This window comes from Schistocerca nitens, chromosome 6 (assembly GCF_023898315.1).
Source record: "Schistocerca nitens isolate TAMUIC-IGC-003100 chromosome 6, iqSchNite1.1, whole genome shotgun sequence".
NCBI classification, from domain to species: domain Eukaryota; kingdom Metazoa; phylum Arthropoda; class Insecta; order Orthoptera; family Acrididae; genus Schistocerca; species Schistocerca nitens.
Genome location: NC_064619.1, coordinates 558,086,973 through 558,111,263, shown reverse-complemented (window position 1 = coordinate 558,111,263; position 24,291 = coordinate 558,086,973). Strand labels below are relative to the sequence as shown.

At 45.4% G+C, this 24,291-nt stretch overlaps 1 protein-coding gene across 1 annotated transcript in view; it reads right to left on the bottom strand.

The window, feature by feature from the left end:
• The window catches only part of LOC126263462 (uncharacterized), a 165,507-nt gene that overhangs the window by 64,279 nt on the left and 76,937 nt on the right, over positions 1 to 24,291 (bottom strand). Inside the window, exon 6 of the mRNA XM_049960555.1 lies at positions 22,568 to 22,770. Coding sequence (XP_049816512.1) covers positions 22,568 to 22,770 — 203 coding nt within the window. The remainder of the gene's footprint in view (positions 1 to 22,567; positions 22,771 to 24,291) is intronic.

The following is a 24,291-nucleotide window of genomic DNA, read 5'->3' as shown; positions in this document are numbered from 1 at the left end:
TGAAAGCTGTGTTTAGTTTAAAGCGATTCATTTTTCACTTCCGTTTCTTTCTTTTGACGTTTCTGTGTCCGCCAAACACAGAGAAGCCGCCACACAGCTAGGCCAGTCCCCGGGGGGGGGGGGGGGGGGGTTACATAGTTGCGGTCAAACACCACGGAGGGTGCACACAACACGTACTATGTTATGCTTCTACCTGCCACACAAAAAGTTCTGAAGTGAAAACACATCCGCCCAACGTGTATATGAGCAGCAATACGGCTCCACTCAGTCAATTTGTTGATAGTGCCAATACTGTGCCTTATCGCATCATCAGAAATTATCTCCATGGCCGCCCAGAAGAGGCCAACAGGTCATTCTATTAGTAATCTCACTCACTGTTCATTGGATTCAGGACAAGCTCAGTGATCAAAGACTGATCAGTGCATGTGAACATTTAACTATATTGCCAAGTCTCGTCTGCACAGAGATGGACAAAATTTACAGATACCAAAAACATAATACGGTACCATACCTGAAACGTTGTAGGAGAACGGTTGGCTTTCAAAACAATTTCCAGTCGTCTTGGAGTGGATGAATACTGGCCCTGTATGGTTTTCAAGGCAATCTTATACCATTCTTCCTGTAAAACGATGAGGGAGGCAGATAGTGATCACCTACGCGTCTTTCCAAAGCAGATCACAGAAGCTCAATAATATTGAAGTCTGGTGGTGGCCAGGGCAGATGCGACAATTGTTCCTCGTGCTCATGAAACCAGTGCTGGACGATGTGAGCTGTGATTGCAGAGGCCCTGTCGTCTTGGAACACAGCAACACCACTGAGGAACAAACATTGTACCATGGAATGAAACTGATAAGCCAAAATGGTCGTATTATTCCTTTCAGTAATGCCAACCTTGCGCAGAATCTCTGGGGCACATGGAATAACACATTATGGCTGTCAAAATCATCACTTAGCCACCGCCACATTTCACTGTTGCAATGTATACTGGATCAGAAGTTGAAAGCAGTGTGAAACGAGAATCATCAGACCAAATGACTTTCCTCCATTACTCCATGCTCCATATTTTATGGCTTGAGCACGACATTTTCCTTTTATGGGCATTTTCATGACTGATCTGTGGTTCTGGAATTCCAGCTCGGCCTACAGTTTTCAGCTTATGGAGGTGCCTTCATGTTTTTCTGGTGCTGAGAGTATTTTCAAGTGCAGCTTTCAGTCCTGAAGTAATTTTGCAACTGTTGTCTCCTTCTTTTTCGTCACAGTCCTGTTCAATGATCGTCTGTCACGAGCACTCAACACACACTTCCATCTGCATTGTGTTTTAGGTGATGATCTTTTATCTGCTTATCCTGTACATAATATAAATCATTATATGGTGCATCTTTTAACGCTTTGGCTACCTTAGTTATGGAAGCACCCAAGTAGTAGAGCTTTAGCACACTTTGCACTTTCATGACCTTGAAAAGTCCAAGTGTTTAAGCAGATTGCTTACTAAATAAAATATGGCGTTTCAGTCTTCGATCGCTATTCTTTATTTTCAATTACCGGTTTCGGGCTAGCTGCCCATCTTCAGATCATATATTATAGTTACAGAGTAACTTGTTCCTACAGAACACTCGGTTGAGTTTTGACAGTGAACCGAGTGTTCTGTACGGACAAGTTACTCTGTAACTATAATATATGATCTGAAGATGGGCAGCCATCCCGAAACCGGTAATTGAAAATAAAGAATAGCGATCGAAGACTGAAACGCCATATTTTATTTATTGAACGATCGCGGAATTCCCATTGGGACAATCATGTCTAGTTTTGATAAAGATTGCTTACTTTCAGGCTCAATGACCTTGAGCTTGACCTCATGATGCAATCATATCGCCTCCCTCATCTGCCTTGCATCTTCCCAGGCTTTGTCTGTATCCAATTACTCAGTATTATGGAAAGTATGTGTCCAATTACATTACTACAGACTAACTGCGTGTGTCATAATTCCATCCTTTTCCCAGCTCAATATTAAAAATCCAAGTACATGGAAGTAAACAAATCGTGTGCTTTATAATGCATTATGCATTAGACAGTAGGAATTTACCATTTACCACTATCATTAGGCATTTAGATTTACATCTTGGAATTTAACATTAGCGTTTAATGATTGAAGTTCAGCACTTAACGTTAAGCATTTAGCGTTTAACATCAAACATTTAGTGTTTAACATTTAGTGCTTACTAGTAGGGAAGCACAGCTGAGGGTATAAATTGCACAATTGGTCTGTTTCCATCAACTTGGACTCTTAATACTGTGCTGGAAAGAGGAGGGGAGGGGGTTGTAATGCTCTGTAGATAAATAACGAAACCTGACACTATTTTTCTGCTGTAAATAATGAATTCCTTCGACTTTCAAATGGAGGTTATGTGATTTTTACTACATATCTGGAACCATTTATACGTTTTATTTAAATACTATCATCTGACTGATAGGAAGAAGAGGAGAGGTACATGGTATAAAGCATACACAATTGGTCTGTTTCCATCATCTCTTGGATTTTTTAATGCTGCACTATGATTTGCTGGAGATAAGGAAGGAGAAGCGCCATACATTGATGTGCACATCAGAAATAACGTTACTTGACACTATTTTAATACTATGCTAAGGCTTTGGAGATAGAGAAACGTTTGTTAAGTATAAAGCACATAACTGATGTGTTTCAACTGTCTTGGACTTTTAATTCTGCAGTGTAATTGGTTGAAGATGAGGAGTACTGTCTTGTGATTGGCTGGGGATAAGAGATGATGAGTGGTTTTCTGATTTTCCACTAACACAGCTGAGCTATTTCTGTCATCCTGGACTTTTCATTGGCTGTTTCATTTTTAAGACTATGCTACGACTGGCTGGAGACCAGGAGGGAGGAGAGACAGGACGGGATGGGGCAGGGAGTGGGGGGGGGGTATGATTACTTCATAATGTCAAGGTCAAAGTTAAAGTCATTGACCTCTGCTTCTAACTGGAGACAACCTGCTTGAACACTTCCACTTTTTGAGGTCATTTAAGTACGAAGTATGCCAAAATCACTATAGCCCTACTACTCGCCTACCATACGATTACCAGCAAAATGGCTTTGACCATTATGGGACTTAACTTCTGAGGTCATCAGTCCCCCAGAACTTAGAGCTACTTAAACCTAACTAACGTAAGGACATCACACACATCCATGCCCGAGGCAGGATTCGAACCTGCGACCGTAGCGGTCGCGCGGTTCCAGACTGTACCTCCGAGAACCGCTCGGCCACTCCGGCCGGCAATTACCAGCAATTTTTCCACATTCGTGTTCACTTAGCTCCGACATAATGCACTCAGAAATACACAGCACACTGTTCTTACCACGACTGACACTTGCAACACACAAAGACGTTGCGTAGGTGCCGTTAGCGATTAAATACTACAGTTCGATCTGCAGGCGAGGCTAGCGTCTGCTTTTACGTTCTAGCATGCATTTCTCGGGGTATTTCCGCATTTTTGTCCAACCCCTCCAGAATTTATGTAGTATACAGTTGTAAAAATTAGTTAACGTGTGTTGCTACAATTTTTGGTGTAGTTTGCCTAAACCTATTTAGCTGTGACGAGGCTATAGAGTTGTGTAGGGGGTTCTCTTCCTTACATTTTTATGTTTAACGCCAAGAGTATTTGGTGAATACAACTGGTGCCCATCTCGTCATTGTCTTGAACATCCCTAAATACAAAAACTCATCTCATCCATATAATAAATCATTGTTTTTTCACTATTTTCTTCTTGGAGTACTGAATATTTATTATTTTAGACATTACGATTGATTTTCAAATAGTTGGTTCTTCCATTAGTTACTGAAGTTTTCTGATCCAGAGAAAAGCCGTACTACAATATCAAAAAGAATCAGAAAAACTAAGATGATTTAGATATGTTAATACATCCGTGGTATCAATGTACATGAGCAACCGAACAACAATCTTTGGATCCAAAGCGGATAGGACATGTCCCATGGTGAGTGAAAAGATGTTATTTTCACTCAAAGATTTTTTCGAATGAATTCGTTGACTTACGAGAGTTCAGAAAAAATTAAGAAGAACTGATTCGTGGGCTAGTAGCTGCCTGTCTGACTGCTCTGCAGAGAACAGATATATCCAAAAGCGCGGGAAAAATGTTATGCTGTCCGAAGGTGCGTACACCGGTTCCTAACAGATCGACAAATTTAAGCAACGTCAGGCGTGGCCAGTACTTGGATGGGTGAGCAAAAAATGGTTCAAATGGCTCTGAGCACTATGGGACTTAACTTCTCAGGTCATCAGTCCCCTAGAACTTAGAACTACTTAAACCTAACTAACCTAAGGACATCACACACATCCATGCCCGAGGCAGGATTTGAACCTGTGACCGTAGCGGTCTCTCGGGTCCAGACTGTAGCTCCTAGAACCGCACGGCCACTCCGCCCGGCGATGGGTGACCGCCCGGGTACGCCGCATGCCACTGATAATTTTTCCTTTACCTTTGCGTCAGGGGGGACAGGAGATGTGGTGTATAAAGTCTCATATCACCAATCTTTGCACCAACGTGCACTGAAGTTACAGCAATTTATGACAATACCCCCTGGATAATAAAAGAGGTGGGACGTGGTTCTTAACAGCGTGAGTGATCACCACGGACGGCATTGTGTACTCTGCAACGTACTCCCATGCCGACCACAAGGATTCGCACACTGTCGTGCATAAAAATGGAAAGAGTGTCAAATGCACCCCTTGAAAGATTCATATAGGAAAGGACAGTGTCACAATAACGTTGGCCTGTGGTCCTAACTTCATTTTTATGGATGACCACATCGAGCAGTGCAAGTGGAGGATCTTTTGGAAAGGGACGATATCTGGCGAATGGACTGACTTGCCTGTTGCTGCTATTTCAATCCTATCGATTACGTGTGGGACGACGTATTACATCACGTCCACATGCACCAACGACCATCTAGCAGTTATCGACCACGCTGGTGGAGGAATGGAACGTCCTAACACAAGAACTCCCCAACATGGGAGGACACTGGGGAGCATTCAGCGCCCTCCGCGGTGATCCCACTGCGTGTAATGAACCACGTCGCACCTTTCGTGATGTCCAGGAGACTAACATACACAGTGATGACTTCAGTGTAATTATTCTCTCTGAATAAAAGTGTCACTTCACACTGCGTATTTTTTCACTTACCTTCCGCACTGTACTATACTGCAGCAGTATTTTGTATGTATGGGCCGAGTTTCGTTGAGCTTTGTTGCTTGGCAGTGACACATCATGCGAAAGTTACTTTACCCCTTTAATTTTGCATTTCAATGTACAATTATTCATTCGTACCGTTCTATGAAAGCCAGCACGATCGTGCGGAATTCTTATCAGTCACACTACAGACCTTTTTACTAGCACCCTGTTAGTTTTTATATCGAGCGTTTGCTCCCTGCATGTGCTGTGACCGTCCCAAACTGTAGTGTAATTACGATGGGCAGCAGCCCTCGGCAACGAGCAACAGCACGCCGCCATTGCCCTATACACGGCGCAAACGAATCTTCACTGGGCAGAATAATTACAATATTAATTGCTTTATCAGTCATCAGTTTCTGGTGGCGATATTTTAGGCTGCGCAGAGGCGAGTCGTGTTTCGCCTGACACTGCCGGGACAGGCTGCGGCAGGCAGAGTCTGTAGAGTTCCTCTCCGCTCCACTGGCCCGCGTGATCGCGTCCCGCTGCGGCACGCTGCCGCCCGAACCCATCGCGGAGCAAGTGATGGTCGTAGGTAACCTATGTCAACTTCTCTGGCAGCCTAAGGGCCACCAAGTGGATTTATTGTGTGTGGTGTACGTACCTCTGAAGTAGCATCCAGAAAAAAGACTGACGGCAAAAATCGCAACACCAAACAATAATTAATGCAGCTTAATGAAATTTAGGGAATAGATTTGTCTAGATAACATATTTGACACTGACACTGCAAGCTCACAGGTTAATGTAAGTGCGAGATAAGCAATTGAAAATGTGACATGCTAGTACAATAACAACCGGTGTAACCGCCAGAATTTAGAATGCGAGTATTCAAACGCCAATGTATTTTGCTGCAGAGGTGTTCAAATGGTTCAAATGGCTCTAAGCTCTATGGGACTTAACATCTAAGGTCATCAGTCCCCTAGACTTAGAACTACTTAAACCCTAACCTAAGTGCCGGCCGCTATGGCCGAGCGGTTCTAGGCGCTTCAGTCTGGAACCGCGCGACTGCTACGGTCGCAGGTTCGAATCCTGCCTCGGGCATGTATATGTGTGATGTTCTTAAGTTAGCTAGGTTTAAGTAGTTCTAAGTTCTAGGGGACTGATGACTTCAGATGTTAAGTCCCATAGCGCTCAGAGCCATTTGAACCATTGGAACCAAAGGACATCACTTACATCCTTGCCTGAGGCAGGATTCGAACCTGCGACCGTAGCAGCCGCGTGGTTAGAGGTGTCGGATGTGAGTTCGTGGGATGGAGTTCCATGGCTGGTGACTTGGTCGGTTAACAAAGGGATGGCTAACGCTGTTCGTGTATGACGTTGGGGTTGCGCGTCCGATGATGTCCCATATGTGCTCAATTGGAGACATATCTGGTGATCGAGCAGACCAACGCATTATGTCGACACTCTGTAGAGCATGTTGTGTTATAGCAGCGGTGCGTGGGTGGACGTTATCCTATTGGAAAATACCACTTAGAATGTTACATGGCAGCACAACAGGTCGAATCACCAGACTGACGTTCAGTTTTGCAGTCATGGTTCGCGGGATAACCTCGACAGTGCTCCTACGGTCATATGAAAGCACCCCAGCCCATAACTTCAGGTGTAGGTGCAGTGTGTCTAGCATACAGACAGTTTGGTTGCAGGTCCTCAACTGGCTTCCTTCTAACCAACACACAGTAATCACTGGCATCAAGGCATAACCGGCTTTCATCATAAAAACAAAACCTCCATCCTGTCCTCCAGTGATCCCCTTCATCTTGATACCATTGAAGTCCCAAATGTTGGTGATTTCGGGTCGGTGGAACGCACACTACAGGGCATCTGGCTTGAAAATGTCCTTGAAGTTACCGATATGTAGCAGTTCTTTGTGTCATTGTGGTGCCAACTTCTTCTCAAAATGCTACTCCATATGCATTCTGATGCTCCAGAGCCCCCCCCCCCCCCCCCCCGTCAAACACGGTCATCCTTCTGGACAATGCCACGCGGCCGTACGGAGCCCGATGTTCTTGCGACCGCATATCCTCATGACCACAGCTACCAGCAGCTATGTACAGTGGCTACTTTCCTGCCCTGTCTGTCAACAATATCGCTGTAGGAACATCCAGCTTCTCGTAGCTCTACACACGACCTCGTTCAAACTCAGTGAGGTGTCTGTAATGGCTTCCTTGTCACTTAAAGGCATTCCTGACTAACATCAAGTCTCTACGTCCAATCTTAAAGGTATCTAAAACTCACTAAAGATCACAACTGTTGCAGAGTGTATTCAAAGCAAATCTGATCTGCGTCCACATAGTGGTGCTACTGCCCCAAGTCTTACGCGACTGGTGCGAAATTTGAATAGACATCTTTCAGATGTAGAAACCCGCTACCAACTCTCGTTTACGTTGCAAAACAGCTTCTCGGTGTTGCCATTTTATTTCCGTCGGTGTAGCAAGCAAAATGGTTCAAATGGCTCTGAGCACTATGGGACTTAACATCTGAGGTCATCAGTCCCCTAGAGCTTAGAACTACTTAAACCTAACTAACCTAAGGACATCACACTCATCCATGCCCGAGGCAGGATTCGAACTTGCGACCGTAGCGGTCGCGCAGTTCCAGACTGTAGCGCCTAGAGCCGCTCGGCCACTCCGGCCGGCTGTAGTTAGCAGATATATGGTAGGATGCTAAGCGTACCGGATTGTCTTACAGAGAAACAGGTTCACCTCCATTTTGGTTTAGGTTTACCCTACAAACGCAACGATATCCAGTCGGCCACTTATCCATTGAACAGCTTGATCATTCTGTTTTGGAATATCGCTGGTTCGAGTCACAGCTCGCCCTTAACATACTTGCAGAATGTGAACGAATATGTGATAATACACTAAAGCGCCATAGAAACTAGTGTAGGCATGCGTATTAAAATACAGAGATATGAAAACAGGCAGAATACGGCGTTGCTGTCGGTAACGCCTACATAAGACAAGTGTCTGGTGCAGTTGTTAAATAGGTTACTCTGCTACAGTGGCAGGTTATCAAGTTTTAAGTAAGTTTGAACGTGTTATAGTCGGTGTGCAACAGCAATGGGACACAGAATCTCCAAGGTAGCGATGAAGTGCGGATTTTGCAGTACGACCATTTCACGAGTGTACCATGAATATCAGGAATCCGGTAAAACATCAAATCTCCGACATCGCTGCGGCCGGAAAAGATCCTGCAAGAACGGTAGTAACGACGACTGAAAAGAATCTTTCAACGTGTCAGAAGTGTAATCCTTCCGCAAATTGCTGTAGTTTTCAGTGATGGGCCATCAACAAGTGTCAGCGTGCGAACCATTCAACGGAACATCGCCGATAAGAGCTTTCGGAGCCGAAGGCCCACTCGTGTACCCCTGATGACTGAACGATACAAAGCGTTACCCCTCGCCCGGGCCCGTCAACACCGACATTGGACTATTGATGACTGGAAACATGTTGCCTGGTCGGACGAGTCTAGTTTCAAATTATATCGAGCGGATGAACATGTACGGGTATGGAGACAACTTCATCAATCCATGGACCCTGAATGTGTGTAGGGAACTGTTCAAGCTGGTAGAGGCTCTGTAATGGTGTGGGGAATGTGCAGTTGAATTTATATGAGGCCACTGACACTTCAAGATACGATTCCGACAGGTGATACGTACGCAACCATCCTGTCCGATCACCTGCATCCATTCATGTCCATTGTGTATTCCGACTGACTTGGGCAATTCCATCAGGACAATGCGACATATCACACGTCTAGAATTGCTACAGAGTGGCTCCAGGAACTGAGCTTAAACACTTCCGCTGTCCACCAAACTCCGCAGACACGAACATTATTGGGCATATCTTGGATACCCTGCAACTTGCCGTTCAGAAGAGATCTCCACCCGCCCCCACCCCCCTCCCCGAAAAATTGCGGGTTTATGGACAGCCCTGCGGGATTCATGATGTCAGTTCCCTCCAGCACTACTTCAGACATTAGTCGAGTCCATATCACGTTGTGTTGCGGCACTTCTGCCTGCTGGCAGGGGCCCTACACAGTATTAAGGAGGTGGACCAGTTTCTTTGTCTCTTCTGTGTATATGAAGTATAAACCCACCTGAAGCTGTAAAAAGAATGGAAGTCAAAAGGCATTAAAAAGTAACAGGTACGAACAGAAGAAGTTGTTTCAAATTCGCAAGCCGACACTGAAATGTGAAAAATTGATGATTCTTCAAAGACGTAGCTATCTTTCTGTAAGCTAGGTTACTTCATGAACTGCCATTATGATAGTCTTTAGTTATTTTTAGAAAACTGATAACACGTGAGGAACTGATAGTCATATTTAGTTCTTCTCTTACCGAAGCTATGGTTTCAATTTTTTTTGGAGAACTGATACTTGTTATGAAATTTGAAGTCCTACCTAGTTCCTCTGTTACAAGAGATTTTATGTTTTTAGAAAACTGGTACTAAACGAGCAAGCGAGATCCCGTTTAGCTCCTGTTTTACTCGACTAGACTTACAGTAGGGAAAATGCATCCGCTATTGACTTGTTAGTTCTAAAACAAAGTGACGCCTTTTTACGCTGTATCTAGAAACAATCCTTTCCGTTGATCCTTTCCGTTGGCAAGCTTTGTAACAATTTATTTGTTTATTATTTCCATTAAACTTATGAAAAGAAGATTTTTGTCAATTCTGGTAAAAACAATGCTATTGTTGTAAGCTCCGACTGAACGTCGAACTATAATGGGATATACCCTGCCTGACAAAAACAAGTGGAGCGCACAGAACACACGATCGAGTGTCAATTGAACTTAATACACATACACACCACTGGCGGTTACATAAGTCACAAAAGTTGCAGTTTTCTGCGACAGTTACAACAGCCAAAAGAGTGCATTAGTGTTGCTCATCATTACTGTTGTTACCAGGTCTGGTAGGTTATGCAAGGTGCGTCAGAAGTCGAGAGTTCATTGTGAAGGTTACGGAAAAGCCAGGTACTCACGTGAGACTGCGTTATCAGCACCTGACAGACTGCTGATGGGGCCTCGTTGAGAGTCTCCATTTGGCCTGCTGGACAAATCGTGCTTCCAGATTAGTGGGTAATTCGAATGTGAGATCAGGCATACTTACCCTTTGGTCGACCTCGTGTTACTACCATTACAGTCTCGCCGAATTCTTCACCAAGCACATCATAACCGTATCACATCTGCACTTGGCAAACGAGACTGCTTCTGGACTCCGTACAACAGTCTGCATCATCTTGAACCATTGGTTTGTAATCAGCAGCAGGGGAATTACCACGCCATGCACAGGCTGCCGTTAATATCACAACAGTAGCGGCTGCGTTTGGGGCGGTGTCGGGACTGGCAAGCATGGACTACTGGTGAATGCCGCCACATTGTGTTCAGCGCTGAGTTCCTGCACTGCCCTACCCTAGACGACAATTGTCGGCGGGTATGGCGGCGTCAATGGCTCTGAGCACTATGCGGCTTAACTGCTGAGGTCATCAGTCGCCTAGAACTTAGAACTAATTAAAGCTAACTAACCTAAGGACATCACACACATCCATGCCCGAGGCAGGATTCGAACCTGCGACCGCAGCGGTCGCTCGGCTCCAGACTGTAGCGCCCAGAACCGCACGGCCACTCCGGCCGGCGTGGCGTCCTGCGCAGAGTCCCCTTCGTCCAGTTCTCTGGATGACCACAAAATCGCGCGGAATTTTTGACGGCAACAACACACCAAAAGTACTTCGCCACAGTGGAAGAATAAAAATCGAAACCGGATGATAATGTAAAGCGTATCTTGGAAATCATGTGAACAGTCGTCTTATGATGAACTTGCCAGTTCGAAACCGGTAACGGCGCTATTTACCTAAATAAATAGCAGTATTAATAGTGGCTGGTTGCTGTCTTCAGTTTTGTAAGAATTAATCTGTATTAATAACTTCTGCTAGTAATCGTTATATATTAACAATTGCTTCTTATAGACAATAAAAATTGAAGACACGTAGTATGAAATGTTACATTCGGATAAGTCTATACTATCATCATCATCATCTATAATATTTAACACTCCTCCTGAAACAAATGGTATTTATGTCACCTACACGAATGAAGTTGTTCGTCTTGGTCGCAACATTGTACTAACTAAGCGACTGGCCGCAGCTGAAACTGTGATGGGGATACTCGCTTCTTCAAACCTGCACTGGCAGTGGGATGAGCATTGGTTACCACGTCAAGGGCTACCGCGAATAAATCCTAATGGGTCATCCTCCGATCCCCATAGTTGATGTTAACAATACGGGGCTGGCATTTCGTCGTGAGGGACCTTCCAGTCAGAGGACAGACAGGTAACAGTGCTTGATCCACCAACTGGATCATTAATTACTTCAATACGTCAGTGGCCCCCCGATTACGGTAGAAATTCTCGATATAGGAATTACCGTCACCCAGAATACACCATGTAGCTGCAATGAAAATAAAAGTTTACCATAGCACCAGTTGTAGGATACCGGTTCATGTGCATGCCGGTAGTCGTCTTCCTAGTGGAGCTAGCTCCTTCACTTGCTCGCTGGTCGAGATGATAAACGGCAACAAAAACGCGTTTTACATTCTTCGTTTCAACAGATGCAGTTCAGTTAGAACTGTGTCACGTGGTAGTCGAGAGTACTACACTGCATCTCTGCAGCTCATAACATTTTCAAGACTCACTGCTTGAAAGGTTCACGACAGCAACGTCAGATCATGTTGTGCAGTTTAGGCAATACGATAGGACGCTAGCACCGAGCCTTTCAACCGGCTATTACTTCGGGAAAGCATCACTCAAGATACTCATTGTTTATTTAGGGGAGAACCCACACGTGCCTCTCGCAGGAGGTGAAAACGTTCACGGAGGAGGAGCTAGCGACGTCACAGCCTGCAGTTCAACGTTCCACTCCGTTGCGAAACGTGAAAGGGGAGAATCTGCCAACATGCCCAATGAAATGCATCATCTGCTTTACATAATAAGCAGAACTTAGGAGTCGCCATACCGTATTAAATCATACAGATCTGAACTCTGGTTTTCATACTATAGCGTACGTGGTATGAACATAAGCTGTTTCAAAACACAACTATATTTGCGATCTCTCAAAAACGCGTCGTTTTACGTACGATTTGTTATAATAAAATACTAGGAGACTCCCTGAAGGTAGTACTTGCCGCTTTTCCCGCTATAAATAGCGTGCTATGAAAGCATACCGTTTCACTGTTGCCGCACAATGATGGGAGCTCCAACGTCAGGCGCGTAATGGGGCCCCTTAGGGATATGGCTGCAAGGGAGGGGAAGATAACCAATATGCACTCCGTGTGCATACCGGTGGGAGTCATTCCATGTGTGGAAAGGGTCCTTCCGGATGAAATGAAGGGTACAGGGTGCACCCATCTGCAGGTGGTCGCTATTGTCGGCACCAATGATGTGTGTCGCTATGGATCGGAGGAAATCCTCTCTGGCTTCCGGCGGCTATCTGATATGGTGAAGACTGCCAGTCTCGCTAGCGGGATGAAAGCAGAGCTCACAATCTGCAGCATCGTCGACAGGACTGACTGCGGACCTTTGGCGCCGAGCCAAGTGGAGGGTCTGAATCAGAGGCTGAGACGGTTCTGCGACCGTGTGGGCTGCGGATTCCTCGACTTGCGCCATAAGTTCGTGGGGTTTCGGGTACCGCTGGATAGGTCAGGAGTCCACTACACACAGCAGGCGGCTACACGGGTAGCAGGGGTTGTGTGGCGTGGACTGGGCGGTTTTTTAGGTTAAATGGCCTGGGGCAAATACAGAAAAGGCAACAGCCTCAAAGGGTCCGGGCCAAAGTCAGGACATGCAGGGACCAAGCAGCAATCGGTTTTGAATGTAATCTGTGGAAGCTGCGTTGGTAAAGTACCGGAACTGAAATTTAGCAACTTCGCTTATGTGACGCCAGCGCAAAACTGTACGAGGTTAAATTAAAGCACGATTTCCACTCATTTTGTTGCTATTGGTCTGGTGAATCTAATAAAACATGTCCCAGACGTGTATCTACAGTAGTTTTCCAGAACACCCAGAGTAGCAAAGATTATTATACAAGTGAATTTGTTTACTTTCGATTAATAATGTAGGAACGTTTGTCATTGTTGGCAGCCCTTAGTGAGTTGTTTCAGTCATTTTTTAACATTGAAACGAGTTAGTTTTCTCTATTTTTTTGTGAAAGGATATAATAACAACAGTATATTTAAGTGAAACCAAATAGTATCTGTTGTAGTTTGTAGATTATTTATGAAATGGGGATGTCTTTTAAATTTACGACTGAGGGACACGCCGATATGGTGTTTATTTCTGGCAAATGTGTATGGTAATGCTACGGCTGGAGTTAACGAATATAGAGTACGTTATCCAACTCGGAGTATTCCGAATGCACGAACCATTATTTCGAAGGTTACGGGAGACAGGTTCTCTGCCTAGCGTTCATAATCTGGATGTTCTGGAAAACTACTGCAGATACACGACTGGGACATGTTTTATTAGATTCACCAGATCAATAACAACAAAATAAATGGAAATCGTGCTTTACTTTAACCTCGTACTGTTTTACGATGGCTTCATATTAGCGAAGTTGCTAGATTCCAGGCAAAATCTTTTATTAGCCGTAACTCCATAACCATACATTTGTGGACTTACGTTTGTATGTACTTCTTTCTTTAGTTTTACTTGTAGAATAACATACTAAAATATTAGCAAAGCGGTTCTAGGCGCTTCATTCTGGAACCGCGCGACCGCTACTGTCGCAGGTTCGAATCTTGATTCGGGCATGGATGTGTGTGATGTCCTTAGGTTAGTTAGGTTTAAGTAGTTCTAAGTTCTAGGGGAATGATGACCTCAGATGTTAAGTCCCATAGTGCTCAGAGCCATTTGAACCATTTATTAGCATATTTTCGTGAATCACCCTGTATCCGGTTGGTTTTTATAATCGATTTATGTAATTCCGTAGCTCATTTTTCATGTGCAATAGCAGCAAAATGAAGATAATCTCGTACAAAACCAAGGAATGTGGTATTCGTAAACAATAAGTTGAAAGTCAGACAATTTCATCTGAATATTGAAAACAAGAAAAACGTGTACTGTAACTTGTTGAGAAAAATAACCATAGGTACATTTATGTAAAACTGGATCTACCGATAATAAATAAAATAGTTTACCAGTGGTATACTTTGGTACTTGGGGAAAGTAAATTTAGAAGTAGAGATGCCGCCGACTGCGGTGTTTCCTTGTGTTGACCGTGCAAAAACTGTTCGTCTTGGCTGAGTGGCGTCCTACACGAAGGGCTGCCAACTTTTCGGCACTTGTGTCAGTCTGGGGCGTGGCGAAGGGCCGGCCGAAGTGGCCAGATGCTCTCAGGATAAATGGAACGTGCCGGAGAGCTGTCAATATTTCATGGAATACGGTGTTTGGAACTCATCTCCCAATACAAGAGACAAGTTTCAGCAAGAACGTGCACTGGCAAAGCAACCGTGCTGTATATTTCACATCTCCCGTCCACTTCTGCTTTTGTCGAACGCTGTCGTATTGCTTCAGACGTGCATTCTGCTTCAGACGTGCATTTCCTTTTGAATGTCTCCGTGTCAATTTCAGACTATATCTTCCTGGCTGCCGTGTTCTGCTGAAATATGTTAAACTGTCAGTTTTTCTTAGTCGCATTTTGAAGGCAGTTCCCTAACGTCACGTGTCTTACATTTCAGTTCACAACAACTCCGTTTACTTACTCTGTTGTATCAAACTGTGGACTATGTCCTCTGTGTGTAAATGTGCTCTAAGCATAGTTCTTTTTATCAAACGTCCCCTTCTCCCCATTGTCATCCCACAAAAACAAACCATGCAACAATTTTCTCCTCTCTATTATAGAATGGTTTCAGAAAGCAAGCAGAATTGTTCAGAAACGGAGATTGAATGAAGTGTTTATTACTTAGTATCTTAAAGAATTTGATGATTGCTCCAACTATTTTTGGCAATATCATAAGAGAATGTTGAAGTGCTCGCTCTCTCACTCATTATTACGAAATGTATGTAATGAATGGCATCCTTTAGTACTTGTCTGTACTGGGCTATTTTTTGAATAATGTATTTCGATCAAATTCATACCATCTTTGAGTAATAAAATGTGTATTAAAATATGCATTCCCCACTTGCATTAACTAATCATTCTTTAAATGTGCTGCTTACGTAATGTAAACATTGCTGTTTATATTTCAAGAATGATTAGTTATTGCAGTTGTAGAGTGTACGGGGAAATATATGTGTACATCACCTGAAGATGGGCTGAATTTTGACCGATATCGATAGTAAAAAAATTTGAGAACAGCTTGGTACTAACGCAGTTCTTAACATTTGCGAAAGCTGTCCAACACAGATCGCACTCAAAAAAAATTTGTTAACACTTAAGTATTGATTGTCGAAAAAACAAAACTTCAGCCCATTTTCTGACGAAAAATTTTGACAGCATAAAACGCAAATGCAGGGTGAGTCAGGAGGATAGGTACACACATTCAGTGGTGATAATATTGGTCATTCTGAACAAAAAACTTCATATGAACATATGCCCTATTCCTAATGGTTGCCAAGAAAAAACACGTTTAATGTACATTGCTATTCAATTTCTGTATGACGAAGAGTGTTCAAAAAATACGGTGAATAATTCTATTACAAACAAAGTAATAAGTTTACATGGAATTCATTTCATCTTCTTAAAGATACTGTTCTTGCTAGCAGTGTACTCATCACAACTTTGAAACCGTGACGGGGAGCATTTCTGGAAGGCTTTTTTTGGAAGGACGTTCAGTTGTTCTGTGATGGCCCTTTCAAAGTCAGGAATGATAATACGTATAAGCACGGTTTTAATTTTTCGAAGAGCCTGAAGTCGCTTGCTGCTAACTCTTGTGATTATGTCGATTGTGGGCGGAGAGGAACACTTTTCCGGCCAAAAACTCCCGATGGAAAGGTGAGATTCGACAGGGCACATTGTCGTGATAAATAGAAGGAAGCCAATGGTCTATTTTTAAGGTGTATCGCTCCGTACATCGTTTCGCGAACGTTGCAGTACGCCTTTATAAAATTCGGCGTTTCCGTTTCTTCGCCTTGTAACGAACTTTGATCGCACTATGTCCTCAATATCGAAGAAAACTATGAGCATAACTTCGATATTCAACTGTGATTGACATACATTCTTAGGGCAAAGAGGTTCACTGATTTTCCATTGGGAACTCGGAATTTTGCGTCTCACGGTCATAGCCGTAGACCCAAGTTTCATCTCCGTGCAAACTGTCAGACGACTTTCGTTCTGTTCATCACGCAAAAATCGTAGTACCAATTCTTCAATAACTCGTCTCATTTGCAAAATGGTTCAAATGGCTCTGAGCACTATGGTACTTAACTGCTGTGGTCATCAGTCCCCTAGAACTTAGAACTACTTAAACCTAACTAACCTAAGGACATCACACACATCCATGCCCGAGGCAGGATTCGAACCTGCAACCGTAGCGGTCACGCGGTTCCAGACTGTAGCGCCTAGAACCGCATGGCCACACCGGCCAGCCGTCTCATTTGCAATTTATCGGTTTGCACAGACCCGTACGAGACCCCAAGATCTTCGTCAAGCTCTCGAATACTTATTGGCCTGGTTCAATGAACAGTTTTTGCCACTTTTTGCACGTTTTCTTCTGGTTTTGAGTTTAATGGGTGTCGAGAACGTTGCTCATCTTCTGCCTACTCATTTCCGCTTTTAAATGCCTCATACCACTTGTAAACAGTTTACAGAGTTACAGCATTATCACCATACACCAATTTCAACACTTCATGAGTTTCTTTGGCACTCATTTTTGCGCCGTCAAACAGAACTTGATGTTCCACGCGTTGTTTGAAACCCATGCGAGCGACGGACAGGCAAACACAACCTCACTCTAGTGTCTCTGGTCGCTGACTGGCAACGCTTAATAAAAGCAAGTCTTCTGGTCCAGACTGTATACCAACTAGGTTCCTTTCCGAGTATGGTGATGTATTAGCTCCATACTTAACAATCATATTCAACCGTTCGACGAAAGATCCTTACCCAAAGACTGGAAAGTTGCACAGGTCACACCAATATTCAAGAAAGGTAGTAAGAGTAATCCACTAAATTACAGGCCCATATCGTTAACGTCGATACGCAGCAGGATTTTTGAATATATATTGTGTTCGAACATTATGAATTACCTCGAAGGAAACCGTCTATTGACACAGTCAACATGGGTTTAGAAAACGTCGTTCCTGTGAAATACAACTAGCTCTTTATTCACATGATGTACTGAGTGCTATTGACAAGGGATTTCAGATCGATTCCATATTCCTGGATTTCCGGAAGCCTTTTGACACTGTAACACACAAGCAGCTCGTAGTGAAATTGCGTGCTTATGGAATATCGTCTCAGTTATGTGACTGGATTTGCGATTTCCTGTCAGAGAGGTAATTGACGGAAAGACATCGAGTAAAACAGAAGTGATTTCAGGCATTCCCCAAGGTAGTGTTATAGGTCCTTTGCTGTTCCTTATCTATATAAACGATTTGGGAGACAATCTGAGCAGCCGTCTTCGGTTGTTTGCAGATGACGCTGTCGTTTATCTGCTAATAAACTCATCAGAAGATCAAAACAAACAGCAAAACGATTTAGAAAACAATATCTGAATGGTGCGAAAAGTGGCAGTTGACCCTAAATAACGAAAAGTGTGAGGTCATCCACATGAGTGCTAAAAAGAACTCGTTAAACTTCGGTTACACGATAAATCAGTCTGATCTAAAAGCCCTAAATTCAACGAAATACCTAGGTATTACAATTACGAACAACTTAAACTGGAAAGAACTTATAGAAAATGTTGTGGGGAGGGCTAACCAAAGGCTGCGTTTTATTGGCAGGACACTTAGAAAACGTAACAGACCTACTAAGGAGACTGCCTACACTACGCTTGTCCGTCCTCTTTTAGAATACTGCTGCGCGGTGTGGGATCCTTACCAGATAGGACTGACGGAGTTCATCGAAAAGGTTCAAAGAAAGGCACCACGTTTTCTATTATCGCGGAATATGAGAGAGAGTGTCATAGAAATGATACAGGATTTGGGATGGAAATCATTAAAAGAAAGGAGTTTTTCGTTGCGACGGAATCTTCTCACGAAATTCCAATCACCAACTTTCTCCTCCGAATGTAAAAATATTTTGTTGACACCAATCTACATAGGGAGGAACGGTCACCACGATGAAACAAGGGAAATCGGAGCTCATACGGAAAAATATATGTATTCATTCTTTCAGCACGCTATGTGAGATTGGAATAATAGAGAACTGTGAAGGTGGTTTCGATGAACCCTCTACCAGGCACTTAAATGTGATTAGCAGAGTATCCATGTAGATGTAGATAAAGAGACAAACAATGGATTGGCAGTTTGAGCAACAAACTATTGGGAAAATTTCTCCTACGGTGGGTGATCAGTAAATCTAAGGCCCTGCCTACGTTGAAGATGAGTCTGGAGTATTTTAATGTCTGACTCTTCTTCAACAGACCATAGAACGTTCCCTCCCGGTCAGATGTACGAGCAACATGTTTTCTTCCTCAGTCAATAGTCTATGGTACTATGGTTCGTGTCTCAGGAATGTGACTATACACAGCACCAAAGATTAGATGACTCGATTGTCTTTAGTCTTAAAACGGTGTCTGATACATCCCTGGGAGCTCGTGTCCATTACCATCCACACTGGCGTCCATAAAAATCATGTCCGCCTGCTCACAAAATGAATACCCTGCCGTGTTTGCAAGGAGTTTTCAGTTAACTCACTACCTGCAGAACATATAAACTATGGACACGTTGAATGTAAACAAGTCTCCCTGGCAACACAACGCCATCTATAATATAATGAGTCAAACGGCTTTATAAATATGAGAAGTTGTTGCGTTGTATCTGGAAAGCCGCAGAACGTCAACTTTAATTACCAACTCGAAAATGAATGGTTTTCGGACATATGATGGTATGAACTCTTTTCTTATTCTGATGTAAGGAATCTGTCCCAAAAATTTGTAAAAGAATTTTGGAACACCCCTATGTACCCCTGGGCCACCCGAGCAGGTCATCGGCACGGCTGGGCAGTACATCGCCATACGTCAGTCTCTGCCGGAGGACACTCTTCCGACGCAGCTATCACTGACCAGCTGTGCTGCGACCAGCGACCGCTGTTTGACAGCATAGTCCTCAAGTTACAGTCAAAATGACTCAAATGGCTCTGAGCAGTATGGGACATAACATCTGAGGTCATCAGTCCCCTAGAACTACTTAAACCTAACTAACCTAGGGACATCACACACAATCATGCCCGAGGCAGAATTCGAACCTGCGACCGTAGCGGTCGCGCGGTTCCAGACTGAAGCGCCTAGAACCGCTCGGCCAGATCGGCCAGCCCAAGTTACAGTCACTCTACTAACAAAAATGGTTCAAATGGCTCTGAGCACTATGGGACTCAACTGCTGAGGTCATAAGTCCCCTAGAACTTAGAACTACTTAATCCTAACTAACCTAAGGACATCACACACATCCATGCCCGAGGCAGGATTCGAACCTGCGACCGTAGCAGTCGCGCGGTTCCGGACTGAGCGCCTAGAACCGCTAGACCACCGCGGCCGGCACTCTACTATCATCCCCACAGACCTGTCACCGGTAATGTAACCGTCCGAGGTATAAGCTGAGGTTCTTCCAGCTCTGCGCTGATGGGGTCCCACGCTACTGGATGCAGCATTGCAGCCGTCCAGGATCCGCCACCTGGAGGTCACCGCTGTCTCCTGGTAGCCTGGCCAATAGCCTACGTTTTGCGGCTACCCAAGCTAGGACGCTGACACGTCATCCTGATTCACCGACAGTCGACCGCTTGGAATGCGGTAAAAGGCCGCTCGCTGCTACGCTACCTCTTCGAGAAGCACTTACATTTGCGCGACCACATTGGTGTCCCTGTTTGGAGTGTTCAGCGTCCGTCACTTGTCTGCTTACTACTGGCATGGTACACTACAGCCCAACTAAAATTTCTTGGTAGTTGACACTTCAGACGTCGTTTTTATCCAATTAACTGGTTTAAATGTTTTTTTTTTATTTCTAATACTTCGTCGTTCATTTCATCGTATTAACTGTTTTATTTGTCCTTATTTTTATTCCTATTCTTTTTTCGTTTGGAATCTGCTTGTGTCGCCTATAATATCAACCAAGTTCCAACCAGGACTGCTCAGCGGTCGGTAACGCGTCATGCCGTGTAGCCAGTGTGTGGATGGTTTCAGTGACAGCGAGAAATTATAGGCTGCTTTTACCGCTAAAACTGAAATTTTGCTGCGGAAGATGGCTATCCAAACAAATATCTTGTGAATTTTTTTCTCTCTTGATTTCCCCCATAGTGTTTAGCCTTAAACGCCGTGGACAAAGTGGTCGTGATTGTAGTTCTGCCGCAGATTGTTGATCGCCGTTTTCTCGAATACATAGCACATCACGAGATTGTGGTTAGTTTAGGAAGTAAGTTTGAATTCAGAACTACAAAATCGGTCGTCTGTCGCAAATCGCGGTTCTAGGCGCTACGGTTGAAGGTTCGAATCCTGCCTCGGGCATGGATGTGTGTGATGTCCTTAGATTAGTTAGGTTTAAGTATTTCTAACTTATAGGGGACTGATGACCTCAGAAGTTATGTCCCATAGTGCTCAGAGCCATTTTTTGTCGCAGCTCACTCATTGGTCGCTTAAAATCAGCTGTCGACAGAGCGTCAGCCACTTCCGTCATACCTCGAGGCGGCCGCTTCCAACATTGCTCCACCTTAGACATCAACAGCATTTGTGAAGTGATCCACGATGATTGTGTGACGTCTGTAACCGAGCGGTAGCAAGCAGCGGATGTGGCAACACTGCAGTGGCAAGTGACAAACGTCAAATATCAATTTGTTTTAATCGGACTGCACACTGACCAGCCAGAACATTGACCATCGACCTACTATAGATATAAACCCTTGCAGGTGAAAGCGGCGTCACCTGGCGACTAATAATTGCTAGTCAGACACACGCGCGGTGAACAGAGGAAGGCGCGCGATCTATCTGAGTTTGATCGGCGGCACGAGCATTTCGGAAACTGCACGACTTGTTGTGTGTTCCAGGACTGCTGTGGCGTGTGTCTTCAACATGTGGCGAAACCAGAGTGAAACTACATCCAAACGGCCACCTCTCATTATAGATGTCGCAGGTCGTAGGCTGGGCAGACAGGTAAAACAAGACAGGCGGCCAACTGTGGCGTAACTAACATCAGACATTAATGTTGGGCAGAGTACAAGTGTGTCTGAACACGCAATTCGCCGAGCACTCCTAACGACGTGCATCCGCTGCTGACGATCCATACATGTGCCAATGTTAACATCACGGCATCGGCAACTACGACTGAAACGGGCACGTGACCATTGGCACTGGACATTGGCGCAGTGGCAGAGTTCGCATCGTCTGATGCATCCCGATACCTTCTTCATCATGCCAATGGGAGGACGCGAATCCGTCGTCACCCATGGGAGCAACTCCCTTGGCACCTTTACTGCGGGACGGAGACAAGTTGGCGGCGGCTCCATTATGCCCTGGAGAGCATTCACGTGGACGTCCATGGGTCCAGAGGAGCTCGTGCAAGGCACCATGACGGCCAAGGAATATCGTACACTGGTTGCAAACCACGCGCACCCCTTCTTGACGATCTTATTTCACAATGGCACTGGCATTTTTTAACAGGACAGTGAGCCATGTGCCAAGGCCAGGAGCGTGAAGGAGTGGTTTGAGGAACAGAGTGGGGAGTTCCAATTGATGTGCTGGTCGCCCGACTCGCCAGATCTGAACACGATCTAACACATCTGGGATGTGACTGAACGAGGCATCAGAGCTCATCAGCCTACCCTCCCCGTAATTTACGTGACAGATGTGCAGATGTGGTGCCAACTCCCTCCAACGACCTACCAAGGCCTCATTGCTTTGGTATCGCCACTGTTATCCACGCCAAAGGTGCACATACCGACTATTAAGTAGGTACTTATAATGTTGTGGCTCATCACGGTTAACAGTAAAGAACTTTGACATCATCTGCGCCTCCATCCAGCTCCTGCAGAGAATCATTCGTGCATCCTATTCTCCGCGACACCTTTGCACTTCCGTGATGAGTAAGACAAACTGCGAATGTGGATTTGGAGAAGCACGCATGCGGATCGTCTGGTACACAGAACAGCACGCAGGTTAGAAGTACGTACCTGAGTGGCGGGCACCACGGTCCAGGAACAGGAGTAGTTGCGCCCAGTAGGCAGAACACTACTGGACAGCTGGAAGGTGCTGTTGCTGATGACGCCCCCGCAGCACGGCAGCTGGCGGTAGCGAAGGCTGAAGCCGCGGTGGCCGGCGGGGGCGACCGCCGTGCTCGCCACGGACACCGTCACTGACGCAGCTGTCGACGTCCCTGCGCAGTACGTAATCGTAGCTGCAGTCTGCTAATTTCAAAACGCGTGGGACTGACTGACACAGAAAGAGGGAGGGAGTATCAAAGCTGGTAGGAGGGGTAGATGGAGGGGAGAAGAGCATCATCAGGGAGGGGGAGCTGGAGGAAGCCACCTTGGGAGAGGGTATGGAGCGTGGAGAGATGGAGAGCAGGTGGGATGTGGAAATACAGGCATGGCAGCGGATGGGGGCGGGAGAGGATGGGAGAGACCAGCGGGTGAGGAGGATCCGTATCCGTTCGAGGAAAAGGAGGAGGTGGGGGAACGGAATAAGGTCGTACAGAATCCGTGTGGGGGAGGGGAGACGGATGAGATAGGCGAGGCGAAGAGCATGGCGTTCTAGGATCTGAAGGGATTGTAAAAGGTAGGGGGAGTGGAGATCCAGGCAGGGTGGGCGTAGCAAAGGATAGAGCGGATGAGGGATTTATAGGTGTGGAGTATGGTGGAGGGGTCCAGACCCCACGAACGGCCGGAAAGGAGCTTGAGGAGACGGAGTCTGGAGTGTGCCTTGGCTTGGATTGTCGGGAGATGGGGAGTCCAGGAGAGGCGACGGTCGAGGGTGACGCCAAGATACTTAAGGGTGGGGGTGTGGGTGATAGGACGGCCATAGACGGTGACATAGAAATCGAGGGGGCGGAAGGAAGGGGTGGTTTTGCGTACTATGATGGCCTGGGTTTTGGAAGGATTGACCTTAAGCAACCACTGGTTGCACCAAGTGGTGAATCGGTCAAGATGTGACTAAAGGTGTTGGGAGCGCTGCAGGGTGGGCGCCCGAGGGCAAGGAAGGCGGTGTCATCGGCGTACTGGAGAAGGTGGATGGGGGGGGGGGTGAAGGCGGCGGCATGTCCGCTGTATACAAAAGGCACAGAAGAGGGGAAAGGATGGAACCTTGGGGCACACCGGCGGAGGGAAAGAAGATGTAGGAATCCGTGTTATGTCCGCAGCTCGTGGTCGTGCGGTAGCGTTCTCGCTTCCCGCGTCCGGGTTCCCGGGTTCGATTCCCGGCGGGGTCAGGGATTTTCTCTGCCTCGTAATGACTGGGTGTTGTGTGATGTCCTTAGGTTAGTTAGGTTTAAGTAGTTCTAAGTTCTAGGGGACTGATGACCATAGATGTTAAGTCCCATAGTGCTCAGAGCCATTTGAACCATTTTTTGAATCCGTGTTATGGATGGTGACGTAGGTAGGATGTTGGGAAAGAAAGGACCAGATCAGACGGACGTAGTTAATAGGAAGGGCAAAGGTTTGGGGTTTGGATCTTGAAGAGGAGACCGGAATGCCACACATGGTCACAGGCGCGTTCGAGGTCAAGGGAGAGGAAGATAGCGGAGCGACGGGAATTAAGTTGTTCGGAGAGGAGATGAGTGAGGTGGAGGAGAAGGTCATCGGTAGAGAAGGAGGGCCGAAAGCCACACTGGGTAACGGGAAGGAGGTGGTTCTGGCGGAGATGCTGGTGGATGCGTCGGGTAAGGATGGATTCCAGGACC